General features: G+C 52.2%; 1 protein-coding gene across 3 annotated transcripts; it reads left to right on the forward strand.

Moving 5' to 3' along the window:
* Nucleotides 1–1,582: 1,582 nt before the first annotated feature.
* Nucleotides 1,583–18,046, forward strand: RIPOR1 (RHO family interacting cell polarization regulator 1). 3 transcript variants are annotated; one of them, XM_080936616.1, is made up of 22 exons: nucleotides 1,583–1,674; nucleotides 10,401–10,527; nucleotides 10,643–10,795; nucleotides 10,951–11,029; nucleotides 11,381–11,404; nucleotides 11,497–11,550; nucleotides 11,686–11,838; nucleotides 11,945–12,008; nucleotides 12,094–12,137; nucleotides 12,216–12,341; nucleotides 12,812–12,960; nucleotides 13,034–13,163; nucleotides 13,248–14,636; nucleotides 14,720–14,841; nucleotides 15,669–15,801; nucleotides 16,064–16,199; nucleotides 16,327–16,488; nucleotides 16,709–16,867; nucleotides 16,972–17,168; nucleotides 17,251–17,334; nucleotides 17,426–17,516; nucleotides 17,644–18,046. In XM_080936616.1, exons 2-22 carry the CDS (start codon nucleotides 10,424–10,426, stop codon nucleotides 17,739–17,741), a joined length of 3,651 nt encoding a protein of 1,216 aa, XP_080792742.1. In that variant the 5' UTR covers nucleotides 1,583–1,674; nucleotides 10,401–10,423; the 3' UTR covers nucleotides 17,742–18,046. The 3 variants fall into 3 exon arrangements, with proteins under 3 accessions (XP_080792742.1, XP_080792740.1, XP_080792741.1); XM_080936614.1 differs by lacking the exon at nucleotides 1,583–1,674 and adding an exon at nucleotides 9,429–9,562; XM_080936615.1 differs by lacking the exon at nucleotides 1,583–1,674 and adding an exon at nucleotides 9,429–9,562 and having other exon boundaries at nucleotides 14,723–14,841.
* Nucleotides 18,047–18,401: the final 355 nt, after the last annotated feature.

Raw genomic sequence — 18,401 nt, forward strand, 5'->3', positions numbered from 1 at the left:
TCCAGAGAGGCTCAAACTCTGGGCACAGATAGGTACTTGGGCAGAAGTGTTTGACAAGGTTAAGGACAAAGTACCCAGTTAGATAATCCTAAGAACTGGGGAGGGAGTCTGGAGAGATGGCTGCTCTTCCAGAGGACCTGGGTTCAATTCCCAACACCCACAAGCCAATCACTCACAGTTGTAATTCCAGTATCAGGTAATCTGACATCCTCATACAAACATATTCAGGCAAAACACCAATGCACATAAAATTTAAAAAAAAAAAAAAAAAGCCAGGCAGTGGTGGCACAATTGGGAAGCAGAGGCAGGTAGATCTCTGTGAGTTTGAGGCCAGCCTGCTCTACAGAGAGAGTTCGAGAACAGCCAGGGCTACATAGCTACATAGTGAGACCCTGTCTTAAAAAAACAAAAACAAACAAAAATCTGGGAAAGGAGTGGGGGCATTCACAAGAGCATAAAGGGCTCCGGAACAAACAAGTGTTCTGGGGAAAAGCCTGGACAAAACTGTCCAGACATGGAAAGCTGAGAGAGGCTGAGGGTTCTCTGGTAAGAGCCTAGGAGAATGACGATGTTGGTATTCCAAGAGCCCTGGAGTCCTGGGTTATTGAGACCCACCCTCAGGATCAGTGTCAGGCTCAGAAATCCAGGCACCTCTGAAAGTCCATCAAATCACCCCTGAATATGCCTGGCCTACCTCAAAAGATGAGATGCTGCCGAAAACAGGAAAGCCAAGGGGTGGAGGATCAGGAACACAGGGTCGGAGAAAGCTAGTAGCACCTGATTAATGAGAGGGGTAGGGGATTGGAGTAGCTTGTTGACCCCATGGGGGGGTCGGTCAGGCTAGCTCTCTATCACACCATAACCCATTTCTTGGCTTCGGCACCATGGCCAGTGTGCTCCCAGCACGAATACCCAGATCTTACCAGGTTAACCACTTATATCCCAGTAACAAAATCTGTTAACTCCCTAGAAAGCAGTACCCACTGAATGGCGAATGCTTGCATAATTTGGCTAATGAGCCCTATTTATAAGACAATGTCGACAAGGCTCTGATCCTACAGGGGGAAACTGAGAATGGCTGAAAAGGTGGACAGGGATGAGGGGCAAAACCCTCAACACAGAAGGTGTGCGACGGTTAGGCTTCTGGTTCCCTTATCTAAGCTTTTCCAGACTCTAAGCACTTCCTCCAACCACCCCAACTTTCAGTGTCAGCTCCAAGAACCTGTTTATGGTGACAGGAAGGGGGCCTGAGGTCTTTAGAGCTGCAGAGATCTGGGTAAGAGGCAAGTAGGAGGGGTTCCCTAGCGCCCCCTACCCCAGTTTTAAGGTCTGCATGCAGTTCCCAGGAAGCTGCCGGGCTCAAGCAGAGACACCTTCGGTCTCCCTTCAGTCTCCCTTCGGTCTCCCTTCGGTCTCCCTTCCCACAAAGCTGGTTGACACGGTAGGCAGACCACTCTGCCCGGTAACTCGCGAAGGCGGAGCGAGCTGTGGGCGCCCCTTAGGGGTGCGGGAGCCGGAGGGGAGCGCAGGAGGTGGGGCCCAGCGGGGCGGGGCGGCGGAGCTGAGGGAGGGGCAGGCGCTGGCCGCGGCGACAAGCGGCAGCTGCAGCGCGAGCAGGCCCGGCAACGCCGAGAGTACCGACAGCGCGAGGTCCTCGCAGCCCAGCGCAGCCATGTGAGTGTCCGCGCCGTGTCCGAAGGCCGTGGCGGGGAGAAGGGGCGGGCGGTGGATCCCGTGCTTCCTGCACCCGCGCCGCCCAGCGGCTCCGGGACCTGCGCCCGGGTCCCGCCTCACCCCCGTTCTCGCGACCCGGATCGCGCTGTGTCTTTTCTCCCCACCCCCACCCCTACCCCGGGCGCCGAGAACGCAGCTTCGCCCCACAAAAGCCGCCGCCTCCGGCTCTGCCGCGCCCGCCGCCGCCTCCTTCCCTTCTGCGGCCAGGCCGCCGCGACTGTGCCCCGGGGCTTCACTGTGGGCAGGCCGGAGGGCGAGCCTGAAGACGCCTATCTGGGCCTGGGATTGGCTTTATCCTCGAGCCTGCGGTGCGGCAGGATGCTGATCTGGGAATGGGAACGGGGTGACAGGGTACAGGAGACCTCCTAGATGAGCTAGCTAGACTTCCTGGCCCTGGTCGACCTAAGCTGCTTTGGGGCAAGGCCTGAGGTGATTGAATTTGCCCGAGGCCACACTCTCCACCTAGACCAGAGCTGAAGCGAAGGTCGTTTTGGCGGCGGTCGACAGACCCTGTCCCTGGAAATGGATGCTGCTCTGGGGGACTCAGCAGTCAGAACTAAGCATCCTGTAGAACTGGTTTGGGGAAGGGGTTGTTCACGAGGGCTAGAGCCCCGGCTAAGTCAGCTTCAGCAGCCTCTGTCCTATCCTTCAGCACCCTCTGTCCTATCCTGAGTTAAGTCTGAGTGTGACCTCTCTTACCCGTCCTTCCAAATCAGTTCTGATGTGTGTGCAGGCTGGTCTCTCGTGTGTAAAATAGAATACAATAATAACGGTGTTCTGACCACCGTCTATGTTGCTGCGTGTGTCTTGGATCTGCACATTCAGCTAACATGCAGCCTTCCGAGGAGGTGTACGGCCATCTGGCAGATGTACATACTGGGCCAGAGAGGTTAGCAACATTTTCAAGGTCACACAGCTGGGTTGGGAAGAAGCAAGAATTCACCATCCACCTCTCTAGTATTGACAGTGGGGGTGGGGAGGGGGAAAACAGTAATACACAGCACTACAGCGGGACAAGAACTGCCATGGCTCCCTCTACCTCCCACACGGTCCTGGGCCCTGTGGGCAGCAGAGCGAGATGAGCAGTCCCCGGGCCTGGGTTTGGGTGGGAGGGAGGGGAGCACACAAGGCATTAAACTAGGATCTGCCTAGGTGGAAAACCAGGCGAGGAGAGTGAGTCAGAGCGTTCCCAATCCGCCACCGCTGGGACTCGCGTCCTAGCCAGATCTAGCCGGGGGAGGCTGTTCAGCTCCCAGAACGCGGCGGGACAGGGAATGTGACCAGCTGACCAGGGAGGAGGCTGGCAGGAAGTGAGGCCACTAAGCAGTCTCCACCCGGTTCCGGGGTGGGGTGGGGGTCTTAGGCCATAGTAGGCCCCCTCCCCTCTTCAGTGGCAGTTTTGGTTGGCGGCTGCCAGATTACGTCAGCAGCTAGGTTTGGGGCAGTTGCCTTGGAGACAAGGACAGGCTCTTGCGCGCGACCCCCTTCTCTCTTGCAGCTACCCTTTTGCCTGGGTTATTTATAGCTTCTGTTTACCTCAGTCTACTGTAGCCCTACAGCTGAGTCGGGCTGGACCCAGAGAGACTCGTGGAGAGGCTCTGGCTAGTGTGACCGACCACTGTGTTAGACGGACAGAACTGTTGGTCCTACTTTCTGTCCCATGCTGGTGTTAATGTCCTGGCACACAGGAACTATTGGAGGTCTATGGGAACTGGGTTCACGCAGGCAATTAAGATTCCTTTCGTTGCTGAGCTGCACGCCTCATAACCTTTAGGACTTGGATTCTTTCTCATGTCCAGAACTCACCTGAGTTGGCAGGAGCTGAGACTTCTGTCTCTTAGCAGCCAGCACCCACCAGTTGAGATAGTTCCTCTCCCTTAGCTCCAGGTAGGGGTGTGGATTGGGGGGGGGGGTGTTAACCCTTTCCATCCACACCAACAGGGGAGATTCTGCCTCTCCCAGAAGTGACCAGTCAGATGTACATTCTCCATTGCTATTTAATGGGGTGAGGTGGTGGTTAGTGCTACCAACAGTCACTCGTCATGATCCCTGACTATAGAGGTTAAATGGCAGCAGAGATGCTGCCAGGGAAAGAAAATGAAAGGGACAATCAGAATACCAGGACACTTGTCTGTCCCAGGGAACAGGCCTGCCCCATGAAGTGGGAATACTCTTTTTTTTTTTTAAGAATTATTTATTTAATATGTAAGACTACACTGTCACTCTCTTCAGACACATCAGAAGAGGGCATCATATTCCATTATAGATGGTTGTGGGCCACCATGTGTTTGCTGGGAATTGAACTCAGGATCTCTGGAAGAGCAGTCGGGTGCTCTTAACCGCCGCTGAGCAGTCTCTCCCGCCCCCTAGTGGGAAGAATCTTACATTGGGTCGGGGACTAGTGTAGACCCAGATTCGCGTCCTATGATCTACCACCTACACTTCTAGCAGGTCAGGATCCTGTTTCAAAGGCTGAGCAGCCCAGCTCCCCAACTCAACTCCCGTCTTCTTTCAGATGTTTAGGTGCTGGAGGAGGGCCCAGGAAATTAGAGGAGTGGGCAAGAAGGTAGGTCCCAGGATCCAGAGGGTATAAACTGGTGGGAAGATAGACACTGGAGAACTACAGCTAGCTATGTGGTCTTGAGGATCAGAGAGGGGAAGCTATAGAGGCCCCAAAAAGGGGGAACCAACACAGGGCAGACTTCCTGGAAGAAGTTGTTAGGGGGACAGAAGAAAATGAGAGGGAGTTAAGCAGGCTAAGGGTAGAGAAAAGAGGGGGCTGGGATGTAGCTGAGTTGTAGACTGCTTGCCTAAGGTCCTTAGTTCGAACCTAGCAAAACACACACACACACACACTCTCTCTCTCTCTCTCTCTCTCTCTCTCTCACACACACACACACACACACACACACACACACACACACTAGTGGAAAGGGGGTATGGGAGGAATGGGTTTTGTTGCTCAGATGCTAAGAACCTTGAGTGTGGCAAGAGGGGGGTCACAGTTGCTAGAGAAGAGGACAGGGGCCTGGGAAGAAAGCATAGGTCTTTATTCTTAGGGGCAGCAGGTAGCTATGAATTTTCCATAAGAGTCTGAATAGAGAGACTTTTAAGATTTAGAGTCTTAGATCAGAAAGCCTCAGCTTGAATCTGGGCCCTGTCACTTACTGTCTGTGTTGTCTTGGGTAAATTCATATTCACTAGCAAGAACAGCTAATACTTGTGTACTACACATGCTTTCCCTCCCCTAAACACTGTAGATGGAGGTATCTCACTTCATGCTTCTAGCAATGGTTGTGGTTATTATCCTCATTAGATCTGATCCAAAAGCTTAAGAGTCTTTCCCAAGGTCACATACAGCCAGGTGACCTCATCTGTGAAGCAGGGTTAATAAGACTCACCTGCGTAGGTTTTCCTGCTGGAATTAAATGATCTTTGCTCAGCATAATGCCTGACATAGAGTCAACATTTGAAAAGGGATGGTTTTTGTTTGTTTGCTTGTTTGTTTTTTTTTTTAGCTGTTGGTGACTAGAATTTTTAAGGCTGTTGGTGAATAAAGAATGGTTGATTGCAGGATAAAGGGGAGACTGTGAGCATTCTAGGAGGCTCCTATATGATTCTAGGGTACAGCTGGTAATAGCTTGGACCTGATGTGTAAAGATGTGGATTCTAAAGAACACTGTGTGCGCACATCCGTGTGTGTGTGTGTGTGTGTGTGTGTGTGTACACTAAGTATTAACCTTAAGCAAGCTGACCAAATGCCACTTTACCACTGAACTATACCCCCAGATACACACACACACACACATATATATTTTAATTTTGTGATATACTCTTAGTAAGTTATCCAGGCTGGCCTTGTACCATCAGCACTGGATCTAGAGACATCTAAAAGCTTGATCGGCCAAGAGTGGGTGACTGAGTGGAGATGAGGTGCACAACTCACAGCAGCACAGAGGATGACTCCCAGTTTCTGTTTTGAACAACTAGACATGTAGACAACAGGACTGTCATGGACTGGTCAGTCCAGTGACCTCAAACTCAGCTCAGCTCCCTTTACAGGCCACTATACACTGTCAGTTAGTTTGTGGGGAGACATCTGGGAGACAGTTGGATAAGCAGGCCTAATACTTACAAGGGTGGTTTGGCTGAGGATTGATAAGGATGCTGACAAAGAGGTAAATAGCCCAAGGGCTAAAACAATGAAGTCCCCGTGGTGATAAAAACAGAAACAAGTCCTCTGTGGGGGAAAAATGTGTGGCTAAAGAGGTAGGTAGAAAAACAGAAGTATGTTGCTTCTTGAAATTCAAGAGAAGGAAAGGCTTAAGGAAGAGGAAGGGAACCACCAAGTTGAATACTTTATTGAGATCAAGCAGGATAAGGACCAGACATTAGATACTGAGTTGATTCAGCTACAGAGAGGTCATTGTTGACCTTGTCAGGACTAGCCACAGGAGGGGTGGGTGCAAAAAGCCAGCCAGCTTGGGGAGAGGAGTAGGTGGGTGTGGCTAGGAAATGGAAGTAGACTATTCTTCCAGAAACTTGACTCAGAAGGAGCAGAGGAATGGGGTGAGGAATGGGAAGAACAAGACACAGGACACACAGGGAGGGAATTTCTTTTCTATAGTTACTCATTCACTCTGTGTGTATGTATGTGTGCGTGTGTGTGTGTGTGTGTGTGCGCGTGTGTGTGCTCAAGAGCGCCTGCCTGTGTTGCTAGGATTGAATTCAAAGCTTTGAGCATACTAAGCATATACTTTACCATTGAGCTAAATTCTAGACTACCTGTAGTTATTTACTTAAATCTAACTATATTATATACTCTAATGTGTGCAGAAAATAGGCAGGCACTGTGGCAGCAAGATTGCTTGAGCCTAGGAATTTTGAGGTTAGCTTCGGGAATATAACTAAGACCCTATCACTCCTATCGACACACTCGCACACGTGCGCGCGCGCGCGCGCGCACACACACACACACACACACACACAGAGGACTGTCCTAATTGTACACGATGAAACATTTTGTAATGGAACACACCTATATATGCTCAAGAAGTGGAACCTTGCTAACACTTCAGAAGACCTCTTTTGCCTACTTCTAGCTACAGCCTAAGGATAACTACTGTCTGGTCTGACTTAGAACATCATTTTTGGCTTTCTTGCTCTTACCCCTTTGTCCTTCCTCTTCCCATTCCATTCCCCCCTCTCACTTCATGGGCTCATAGCCAGCCTCTTCTCCTCTATTCCTCTTCTCCTCTTTCTCTCTGCCTCTACTACCCTCCCCATGCCCTGAATAAATTCTATTCTATACTAAAAAGAAAAAAAAATATTGTAATAAAACACCATGACCAAAAGCAACCTGGAGAAGAAAGGGTTTATTTCATTTTATATTTCTAGGTAACTGAAGAGAGTTGGGGCAGGAACTCAGGCAGGGCAGGAACCTGGTGGCAGGAACTGAAAGAGAAACCATGGAAGCATGCTGTTTACTGGCTTACCATTACTTGTTCAGTTTGCTTTCTTATACATCCTAGGAACACTTGCCCAGGGCTGGCACCACCCCCAGTTGGGTTGGGCTCTCCATTATCCATCATTACTCAAGAAAAATTGGAAAACCAGTTGTGGTCATACCTGCCTTTAATCTCTTTAAGCACTTGGGAGGCAGAGGCAGAACTCTATGAGTTCAAGGTTAACTTGGTCTACGTAGCAAGTTTCAGGCCAGCCAATCAAAGCTATATAGCTAGATCCTGTCTCAAAAAAACAAAAACTGCAACAGAAGAGGCTTCTTGCCCACAGGCCAATCTAATGGAGACATTTTCTCAGGTAAGATTCTCTCCCCAAATATGTCTTGGCTTGTGTCAAGTTGGAAGAAACCAACTAGGATAATTACTAATCTAACCTAGGCTAACCATGAACTTCTGATTGTCCTGCCTCTGCCTTCTGAGCGATGAGATAACAGGGATGGGCCACCATGCCCAGACGCTTTCACACTTGGTTTTGAACATTCTTGTCAAGGGAATAATGTCTCCTTACTTGTATGTTGTGTCTGTCACTTGTTGATATACCTGTAAGGTTTACAAATGCATGTATTTGTTTATTTTTCATACTTTTAACCACATAGTGATTCTATTATCATTAATGGGCATTTTGGATAGTTTTCAGTTTTCATGTGAGAATGACTTGAGTTTACTGGTGAGTTGACTAGGAAGTCTGAGGCATCCATCTTCCCTGAGAAGGGAGAAAAAGACTAGAGCCATACAGGATAATTTCCCAGGTAGGAAGTGAGAAGCGTCTGTGGTTGAGGACCGCACTGGGATTCTGTGATTCCAGCCACTGCTGTGCCAAGACCTCTGGGCTCAATCCAGGCTGAGTATAGGAGCTGCAAGGGGGGGGGCGTTGCCAGGACTGGTTTCTGCCAGGGAAGACAGAAGTGCAGAACACCAAGGATGCTAACAGCCGGCAAGAGATGGAAGACTGGTAGTGGATGTAGGCTGGGAAGAGGATGTGCAGAGAAGGTAGGGGAAGGAAGGTGGGAGGGAGCTGGTAGAGAAAGCAAGCGGAGGCGGACAGTGCAAAGTGTGCTCAGTGGTGCCTGTGGAATTCTGGGCTGTGTGTCCAGTGGCTGGCATGTGCTTGTCATGGTCTCAGGTAGCAAACGGATGCAGTAGTGTTGATGGAGAGATTACAGACAGGGAGGCTGTGGTTTAGGAAAAGGGTATTCCAAAACAGGTAATTAGGCAATGGTGTTGGGTAGGGAGCCGGGGTGTGTGTGTGTGTGTGTGTAAGATTCATAAAGGGTTAGGTAAGCAGTTCACAGGAACACATAGTTCTTGCTGGATGTCTGAGTAAGAGATGTTGGGATCAGGAAAGCCAGTACAGGGAATTCAGGACTTGAGGGGAGAGCCATGGGTAGAAGAAAACAATCCTAGCTTCCACTGTAAGGGGAAACCCTGGCTGGGTAGTAGGATCTGATCTTTTTGCACTGGTCCAAGAGAAAGGAGAGAGTCAGATGCAAGGGGCTGCTTTGGGGGTAGCCCAAACCCTTTGTCTCCTCTCTTTTCAATTTCTTATTATCCAGTGTCACCCATTTTATCCAGTGTCACCCATTGGTACAACTCCTGAACTCAATCCCCCAACATCTTACTTTCCCCCCTCACCCATCTAAAACCCAGTCTCTCTATGTTGAATCTTTTCTCAGTAGCCACATCTGAACATATTTCATTTCATGTGTATTGGTGTTCTGCCTGTATATATATGTTTGTATGAGGGTGTCAGATTCCCTGGAATTGGAGTTACAGAGAGTTGTGAGCTGCCATGTAAGTGCTGGGAATTGAACCTGGATCCTCTGGAAGAGAAGCCAGTGCTCTTAACCGCTGGGCCATCTCCCCAGCCCCTTGCACACCTTTCCTCCATAGTCTCTTCATTCTGTTCTTCCATATACATTCTGGTGTTCAACTCCCTTCATAGGTGTCCCTAGCCACAAACTCTATGTCGGCTCATTGCGCACGCGGGTGTGTGTGTGTGTGTGTGTGTGTGTGTGTGTGTGTGTGTGTGAGCCCCTTGTAATCCCTTGCAGAGGCTATGGAGACTGAGGTTCAGCGCCCCCCTAGTCCGGGAGACCAGTCCCGCCCCATCCCGGCGGGCTGAGTCAGGAGGCAGGAACTGGGCGGGAGGGAGGCGCCGAGAGCAGCCAGAAACCGGGGTCAGAGCCGCTGGCAGTGAGCTTGGAGCCCAGTGGGGCTGGTACCTAAAAGCCCCGGGGCCAGCGGGACACAGTGGGTGAGCGTGAGTCGGGGGCGTCCGGAACTTACTATGAACTCCAAAAAGAGAGGTAGGACATGGCTTGGAGCTGCGAGGGCTCCAGAGATGGTCGCAAGGGATGCAGACGGGATTCTGGGGGCTTAGAGTGCGTGTTTCGTTGGGAATAGGTTGGGGTCGAAGTGGACCCCTTCCCTTTAAGGGCAGGGGAACAGTGCGTCCATGACTCAGTTTCCAAGTCAGGTTTTTAGAAAAGTGGAGGAGGCGGGGCACTTCTTTCTTGGCACCCCAACCCCGGGAATCCCCATGCTCCCAGCCGGGAGAACGCTTGCGTCCAGGCGCCTGCGAGTCGGCGTGAGTTGGGGGCAGCGTTTACACTGGGCAGTGGGTTACGCGAGCCAAACCTGCGTGAGCCTGGCCTGTCTCCCAGCTCTACTGAGATCTGAACCTGTGCCCCGCCCCATGACCTCCCACGGCCTCCCGGGGTGGTGGTACCCCCTTGTTCCACAGAGGGTGGAGGGCGGTCAGGGGAAGGGCTGGGGATGCTGCCCCGCCCCCGGGTAAACAGGCGCTTCCGTACATTCTTTGCGCGCCCCGCCTCTTTCCTGCTCCTTCCCAGCTGGAGGAGGGTCCCCGCGAGACCCCCCCTTCCTGCTCCGCGACAGGCGGAGCCCGCACCTCCGCAGGAAGTAGGGGCCGGCAGAGGCCACGCTGAGTCCGAGGCCGAGTCTCCTGCCACTGCCCTGTCATTAGCGCGGGGGCTAATGAGGCTAAGACTGCCAAGGCTGGAACCCACTGGGGCAGCTGTACCTGGCGACCAGGGAGGGCTTGCTCCAACCCTGGGACCCAGTCACGGGAAGGGGGCTTCAGGGACCCGATTGGTGCTGGACACACACCCCCGCCACCCCCAGGGAGCCCCGCGCGAACTCATTCCATGATGTCCCTGTCGGTGCGGCCGCAGCGCCGCCTGCTCAGCGCCCGGGTCAGTAGGAGCCAGTCCTTCGCAGGCGTCCTCGGCAGCCACGAGCGCGGGCCCAGGTACGCGACAAGGGTATTAAATGGGGCTGAGAGAGTTAGATGGGGTTGGGACTGGGGTAGTTGAGGGTTTGGGGGAATCTTGCAGACCCCTTTCTAAAGGCAGTCTCTTCTTCAGGAGCCTCACTGTCTTCAGCCCACCAGGGCCCCAACGGAAGCCCTTAGTGCTCTCCCGAGTGTCAAGGATGTTTTCTGTGGCCCACCCAGCCCCCAAGGTGCCACAGCCAGAGAGGCTGGACCTGGTGTACGCTGCTCTTAAGCGGGGACTGACGTAAGCAATCTCCTTTTATTCAGTGTCCCAGGATTCCACATAGGTTTCTCTCTGCAAGTTTGAATCTACCCTAGCCTTGCCCCCTTTTCTTACCACTAGCACCCTACCAGCTTGAGACTGGATAAGTTGACTCTTGTCATTTGCCTCTCCCCCAGGGCCTACTTGGAAGTGCATCAGCAGGAGCAGGAGAAGCTCCAGCGCCAGATAAAGGAGTCCAAGAGGAACTCCCGTCTAGTGAGTAATGATAGGGGATGCCCTGGACCAATGCCCCTTGTCTCTATAGTATAGGGGCTGGGCAAAACAACCTTGTATGCTACTGAGGTGAGCTAGTAGGTGTTTCTATCTTAACTTCTTTGGAGTGTACCTTCTGATTGAGACCCAGTATCTTAACTCACAGAGGTTTCCAGTAGGAGAGGTCAGGCCTTCCCCGGGACAATAAGAGATTGCAGTGCACAGGAGAGGGCCAGGGTGCTTCCTTCTTCCTGGAAAACAGGACTGTCAAAAGAGGAAACATTGGATAGGCAGTTTACCTTCCTGGGCTCCTCCTCATGCTTTCTAAGTATCTGTTCTTATTTCCCTCTGTAGGGCTTCCTGTATGACTTGGACAAGGTAAGCGTATGCATGTAGAATAGTGTTGGGAGGGAGCTGGCTCAGGAAAGAGTCGTGAGATTTAGGCTCTTTCTGACTCAACTCTCCCTTAGCAAGTCAAGTCCATTGAACGTTTTCTTCGACGACTGGAATTCCATGCCAGTAAGGTACTTACTTGTGCAGCATGCATGCAGGGTGGGAATTGGGAGGAGATCGTGGAGGAAGGGTACGGTCCACCGAGGACAACTCCAGTGGTTCTCAGTGGTGAGTCCCCTCCTGCTGCCCTATTGTCACCTTTCCAGATTGATGAGCTGTATGAAGCATACTGTGTCCAGCGGCGGCTCAGAGATGGTGCCTACAACATGGTTCGTGCTTATAGCACTGGGTCCCCAGGGAGTCGAGAAGCCCGAGACAGCCTGGCTGAGGCCACTCGAGGTCATCGAGAGTATACGGAGGTGAGAGATGAGGACCACTGTGGCAGAGCCACAAGGTGTGGGCTGGTGAGAGAAGATAAGTTCTTCATTTCCCTCACATTCTTACCCCCCCCCCCCCACTTCCCAGAGCATGTGTCTTCTGGAAAATGAGCTGGAGGCACAGCTGGGCGAGTTTCATCTCCGGATGAAAGGTACTGAGTTATGGAGGCAAAAGAGAGGCAGGAGTGGGTATGCTTAAGGCCCTCGGCATGGCTCATTTTCTTCTTTTGTGCCCAGGGCTGGCTGGCTTCGCCAGGCTGTGTGTAGGCGATCAATATGAGGTATGAGGCTGTGTATGAGAAAGCTGGGCTGGAAGGGTTACTGTCCTGAGAGCTGCTTCATCCTGCCTGTTTCCCCAGATCTGCATGAAATATGGCCGCCAGCGCTGGAAGTTACGAGGCCGGATAGAGAGCAGTGGAAAGCAGGTGTGGGATAGCGAAGAGGCTGTCTTTCTTCCCCTACTCACAGAATTCCTGTCCATCAAGGTGATTTCTCTTGACAGACTTGTTCCTGTGAACCCCATTATTCTGTGAATTCCTTATGACCGTCTCTTATTCCTGTGGTCCCTTATAGCTCTATGGCCCTGTAAATGTGACTCCATGACCTCTTTAACTCCCATAGCCCTCTTTCTGTGGGCCTTGAAGACAACTTTGTAACTCCTATACCTCATGACTTTTGATACTGAGGCCCTATGATATTCTGACCTTGTGGATATTTAGTTTCCTGAGTTCACGTGAGGCTCTGAACCTATAATTCCAGTAACCATGCCAACTTGGACTTTTGTGATGTTCTTGCTCCCAGATTGCCATCTTGGCCTATGGTCCCTAGAACTTTCATCCTCAAGTAACCTGCATGGCCTCATGACCCTTATCCTATAAGCTCTCTGCAAATTCGGATTTCTGAATGCCCAGAAGACCCTATACTCATGTGACCTCTCTTGCACTCTTGGCTACAGGTGACAGAATTAAAGGGACTGGCTAACCATGTAGTTGTGGGCAGTGTCTCCTGTGAGACCAAGGACCTATTTGCTGCCCTGCCCCAGGTTGTGGCTGTGGATATCAATGATCTTGGCACTATCAAGCTCAGCCTAGAAGTCATATGGAGGTTGGTAGAAATAAAGGGCTTTGGGCAGGACAAGGAAGGTTGTAGCATAAGTAACATCTTTTTCCCCTCATAGTCCCTTTGACAAGGATGACCAGCCCTCAGCTGCTTCTACAGTCAACAAAGCTTCCACAGTCAACAAGCGATTTTCCACATATAGCCAGAGCCCACCAGATACACCCTCACTTCGGGAACAGGCCTTTTATGTGAGTCAAAGTACAGGCCCCAGATCTTACCATCTCCCTGGGTCTTTTTGGTGTGGCCCTGAAGTGTACTCCTTTCTCTCTTAGAACATGTTACGACGGCAGGAGGAGCTAGAGAATGGGACAGCATGGTCCCTGTCATCTGAATCTTCAGATGATTCATCTAGCCCACAGCTCTCGGGCGCTGCTCGACACTCAACTCCCAAGCCTCTGGTGCAACAGCCTGAGCCCCTGCCTGTCCAAGTTGCCTTCCGAAGGCCAGAGAGCCTCACCTCTGGTTCCATGAATGAAGAGCCAGCTGCCACCCCAGCCCTGGTCAATGGGCATGCCCCTTACAGCCGGACTCTCAGCCACATCAGCGAGGCCAGTGTGGATGCTGCCTTGACTGAGGCAGTGGAAGCTGTGGACTCAAAAAGCCCGACTCCAGGGCCCAGCCCACTTGTATGTCCAGATTCCACCCGTGTGGAGCATGTCAGTAGTGTTTCTCCTGTCACAGACAATGGCCATTCTGCCACAAGTCCCGCCCTCAGTACAACTGGCCCTGCCCCGACATTTACAGATCCTGCCTCATCTACACAGATAGACTTAGTTCCCAAAGCCACAGACTCTGGCTCTTCTGAGTTGCCAAGCATCACACATACTACTACAAGCTCTACATATAGTGCTGTGAGCCCTATTAACAGTGTTCCAAGCCTAACTTCCACCACTATAGCTTCTACCCACAAACCCACGCCCTCTCCCCTCACCTCTACAGCTTCTATCCCCAATGCTACAGACTCAATCCAGGCTACCCCAAGCCCTACCCACACTACCCCAAGCCCTACCCATAGCACTCCAAGCCCTACGCACACTACCCAAGGGCCTACGCATACCACTGTAAGTCCCAGCAATGCTATGCCAAGCCCCATCAATGCTGCTCCAAGCCTCAGCCACAGTACCACTAGTCCTACTCAAAAAGCCAAGATGTCAACTCATTCCACCAATGCTGTAAGCCCAGTCCAGACCACTACAAGTCCCATTTCTACAACTGAAAGCCCCTCCCCTCCTGTAGACTTGGCTACAATCTCCAGCTCCTCTGCAGAATCCACTGTTCCAGGCACTGAGCCTCAGCCCCATAGTCCCCCAGCTTCCACTCCCCACACTAAAGTAGACCCCACAGCATCCTGCACCTCTTACCAGAGTCTTGCTTCCTCTGGTTCAAAACCCCTCACAAGCCCTGCCCCAGATTCCCCAGAACAAGTCCTTAAGAGCCCAAGTTCCTCTCCGTCATCCATAATCCCTGAACCCCAACATTCAGAACTTGGCCTGGCCTCAGTTGTTCAAGCCCCAGTCCCTGAAGCAACTGGAGGAGCTGGGGACAGAAGGCTTGAAGAGGCGCTTGGGACCCTAATGACTGCCCTGGATGATTATCGTGGTCAGTTCCCTGAGCTTCAGGGCCTGGAGCAGGAGGTGACTCGGCTGGAGAGTCTACTCATGGTAAGGAGGCTGGGCTGGGCTGGGGCTGCATGGGGACAGTTACCAACCAGTGGCAGTAGCCTTGACCCTCTTTACAATCCCAGCAGAGGCAAGGCCTGACTCGAAGCCGGGCCTCCAGTCTTAGCATCACTGTGGAACATGCCCTGGAGAGCTTCAGCTTCCTCAATGATGATGAAGATGAAGATAATGATGGTCCTGGAGACAGGTGAGGCAGCCAGGCAAGGCGAGACTGGGAACTTGGTGGGTCAGGGAGAGATTCAGGGGAGGAGATCCAGCAATGTAAGGTAGAGGAGAAGCAGGTGGGTAGGAAGGGGGGCAAGATGAGAATTGGTCAGGTGGGGTAAGGTAGAATACCTGGGGATGGACTTGCGGCAGTGTAGCTGTGGTTTTCCTTGTATACCTCATGTGTCTTTGATGCCCATGTTACCATCCCAGTGTTTCTGGCCACCCTGCTCATCTCAGCAATGTCTGCCTCCCCTGCACATCCCCACCAGCTTGTGAGCCTCCTGCCACTCTGCTTTCCCTTGACTTCACCTTGGACCTACCCTGTGAAGGAGCTCTTTCAGTGACTCCCCATGTCCCCCAGCACCACCCCCGTCCGTCAAGACCCCGACTCTCCCGGAGGCCCCGGCCATTCAGCTCTCATTCCTGGAATAGGTTTTACCGACTCAGATTTGAGAGTCGCACCCGGTCCCTCCTCCATTTACGACCTCCTAGGTTCCAATCCCAAGCCCTGCGTCCCTCACAGCCCACGTTTTATAGACCATCCCGCCTGCAGGCCTACTGGCGCCCATCTCGGGCCCAGCAGCCCCTTTGGTCCTAGCAGAGGTAGCAAAAAGGAGCTGTAAAGATCCGTACTACTTGTTGCTGGTTACAGCCTCATTCTCCCCTGTGAGCTTACCTGTTGTCTGTGTCTTCATATTGTTCTTCCATTCTGGGTGGGAGGAGCTTAATAAAAATAAACTCTGGTGACCAGGAGGTGATGTGTGCTCTTGGAGGGTGGGGGGTTTGATTCCATTTTTTTCCTCTCAGGCCCACAAGCAGCCCAGAGGTTGTGGCAGAGGACAGACTAGACTCATCAAATGCACAGTGTCTAAGCACAGGGTGTTCAGCCCTGGATGCTACCTTGGTCCAGCACCTGTACCACTGCAGCCGCCTCCTGCTGGTGAGGGGATAATATCCCCCCCCCAACCCCTTAACGCTTACCCAGTGAGCCCTACACTCCAATCCAGCCCTCTAAACCTCACAGTTCTATATTGCGATGCCCTGTGGTCCTGGCATTTGGTGCCTATTGAATGTAATATTTCTCATACTCCTCCTACTTCAGCCTCTCCCAATGCATGCTGGGACCTGTACTCCCCTGACCCTATCCCCCGCCCCAACCCTTGCCATGAAGCCTAAATTGTTTGGCAACCCTTGTCCTTTAGAAACTGGGCACATTTGGGCCCCTGCGCTGCCAGGAGGCCTGGGCCCTGGAACGGCTCCTGAGAGAAGCACGTGTGCTCCAGGAAGTGTGCGAGCACAGCAAGCTATGGGGGAGCTCTGCCACATCTGCCCAGGAAGGTAAAGGCCTCCTGGGCCTGGGCTTTGATGTACATCTGGAGTCCGTGCCTAACCTACTTCCATCTACACACTTGCTCCTTCTTCCTGGGTTTGCGCAGTTGCTGATGGTTTTCCTCATCCTTCACAGTGGTACAGTTCTCTGCCTCTCGGCCCGGTTTCCTGACCTTTTGGGACCAGTGTACAGAGGGACTCAACCCCTTCATCTGCCCTGTGGAGCAGGTGCTCCTCACTTTTTGCAGCCAGTATGGCGCCCGTCTTTCCCTGCGTCAGCCAGGCTTAGCCGAGGCTGGTAAGTGGGCTGCTTACCTATCTGCCTCTTTCTTCCATATCAGCTCCTGTAGGGAAGTCCTTGTCAGCCCATACTGACTGACAAACTGAGCACTGAAGAGAATGCTTGTCCTCTGAGTGTGAATAAGGAGTCCCTAGGCATGAGCTAGAGCGGGGGCATTCTCTTCCCCCTTAGAGGCCTGGGTCTATCCCAGCTCAGGCTGTGGTACTGTCTTCTGCAGTGTGTATGAAGTTCCTGGAAGATGCCCTGGGACAGAAGCTGCCCAGGAGGCCCCAACCAGGCCCAGGGGAGCAGTTCACCATCTTCCAGTTCTGGAGTTATGTAGAAGCCTTGGACAGCCCCTCCATGGATGCCTATGTGACAGAGACTGCAGAGGAGGGTGAGGCAGTGGCTCTGGCCACAGAATGCCAGTCCCATGGGTGAGCCTGAGGGTGTGAATGCTGAGATGAGAACAAAGCACCCCTCCCCCACTACTTCTTTTAGTGTTACTGGTACAGAACCTGAACTCCGATGACCAGGCTGTTGTGCTGAAAGCTCTAAGGTTAGCACCGGAGGGGCGCCTGCGAAAGGATGGGCTGCGGGCTCTTAGCTCCCTGCTGGTCCATGGCAACAGCAAAGTCATGGCTGCTGTCAGCACTCAGCTTCGGAGCCTGTCACTTGGTCCTGTCTTTCGGGAAAGGGTGAGTTTGGATTTTCCTGTAGATAAGGTTAGAGTTGAGGGCTCCCTCCCAGTGTCTAAATCTCTGTTCCCCCCTTCCCCAGGCTCTTTTGTGCTTCCTGGACCAGCTTGAGGATGAGGATGTGCAGACTCGAGTGGCTGGATGCCTGGCTTTGGGCTGTATCAAGGTGATTCCCTGTCAACCTGCCTAACACTTTCACTCCAGGGCTATTTGTACTTGTTACACTGAACCTGCCTCACTATTTTGTTCGCTGATAGGCTCCTGAGGGCATTGAGCCCCTGGTATACTTGTGTCAAACAGACACAGAAGCTGTGAGGGAAGCCGCCCGCCAGAGCCTACAGCAGTGTGGTGAGGCTGGGAAGTGGGAGATACAAATTAAGGGGATTTGGGGACATCTTGGCTATTGGGAGCAGCGTGAGGGAAGGCCTGGAAGATGCCAGGGCCACTCTTGACCTTATCTTTTTGCACATAATAGGGGAAGAAGGACAGTCTGCTCATCGACAGCTAGAGGAGTCCCTGGATGCTCTGCCCTGCATCTTTGGGCCCAGCAGCATGGCCAGCACAGCATTCTGAACTCTAATTGCCAGCTCCCAGTGTTCCTTCCCTCGTTTTTTTTTTTTTCAGGGCTCACCAGGCACTGGCAGGGAGGGTGAGGGCTGGTTCCAGTCACCTCTCCCCACAAATTCCTATCAATGAAAATCTAATATATTCTTCTGTTACCACTGGGGTTGGTAGAATGCCTGTAATGAAGTGCCTCCCAGCCATGGTTCTGTGCCACAGTGTCAGGGGCCTGGCCATTTGGTCAGCTTGCTCTGCCTCACCACATCCCTTGGTTTTGTATTTTATTTACAGAGTTTTACAGAAAATAAAAAAGCAAAATGTGTTTCCTACATGGCTTGGTGCACTCCTGAGCCTCTGCTCCAACACTTTCTGATGTGCTTGCTCTTCCTGGTACTGTTGTGCCCACGCCCCAGCTGTGACAACAGACAGCATGAGCATTTGCCCTGGAAATCCTGATGGAAGAAAGCCCAGAGTCCAGGGTTGGGCTTGGAGAAGAGACACAGAAGGGAACTAGTACTGCTAAATAGGCTGAGCCTGGGAACTATAGCCTGAGTGGATCTAAACTCTGCAGCAGGCCCAGAGAAGGCCTTAATTATTCTAGATCAGCTGTGGCTAGACAGCAAAGAGACCGGCAAGAAGTAAGCCAGCAAGAAGTGCCTGAACTGTGGCCAC

Source organism: Micromys minutus (assembly GCF_963924665.1).
Source record: "Micromys minutus genome assembly, chromosome: 24".
Lineage (NCBI taxonomy): Eukaryota > Metazoa > Chordata > Mammalia > Rodentia > Muridae > Micromys > Micromys minutus.

Excerpts from the sequence above, each read along its gene's own strand:
- RIPOR1 (XM_080936614.1), top strand. Across the intron at positions 16,489-16,708 it reads GCCAGGCTTAGCCGAGGCTG|TGTGTATGAAGTTCCTGGAA; the intron begins GTAAGTGGGCTG and ends TGTCTTCTGCAG. Across the intron at positions 17,335-17,425 it reads TGGCTTTGGGCTGTATCAAG|GCTCCTGAGGGCATTGAGCC; the intron begins GTGATTCCCTGT and ends GTTCGCTGATAG.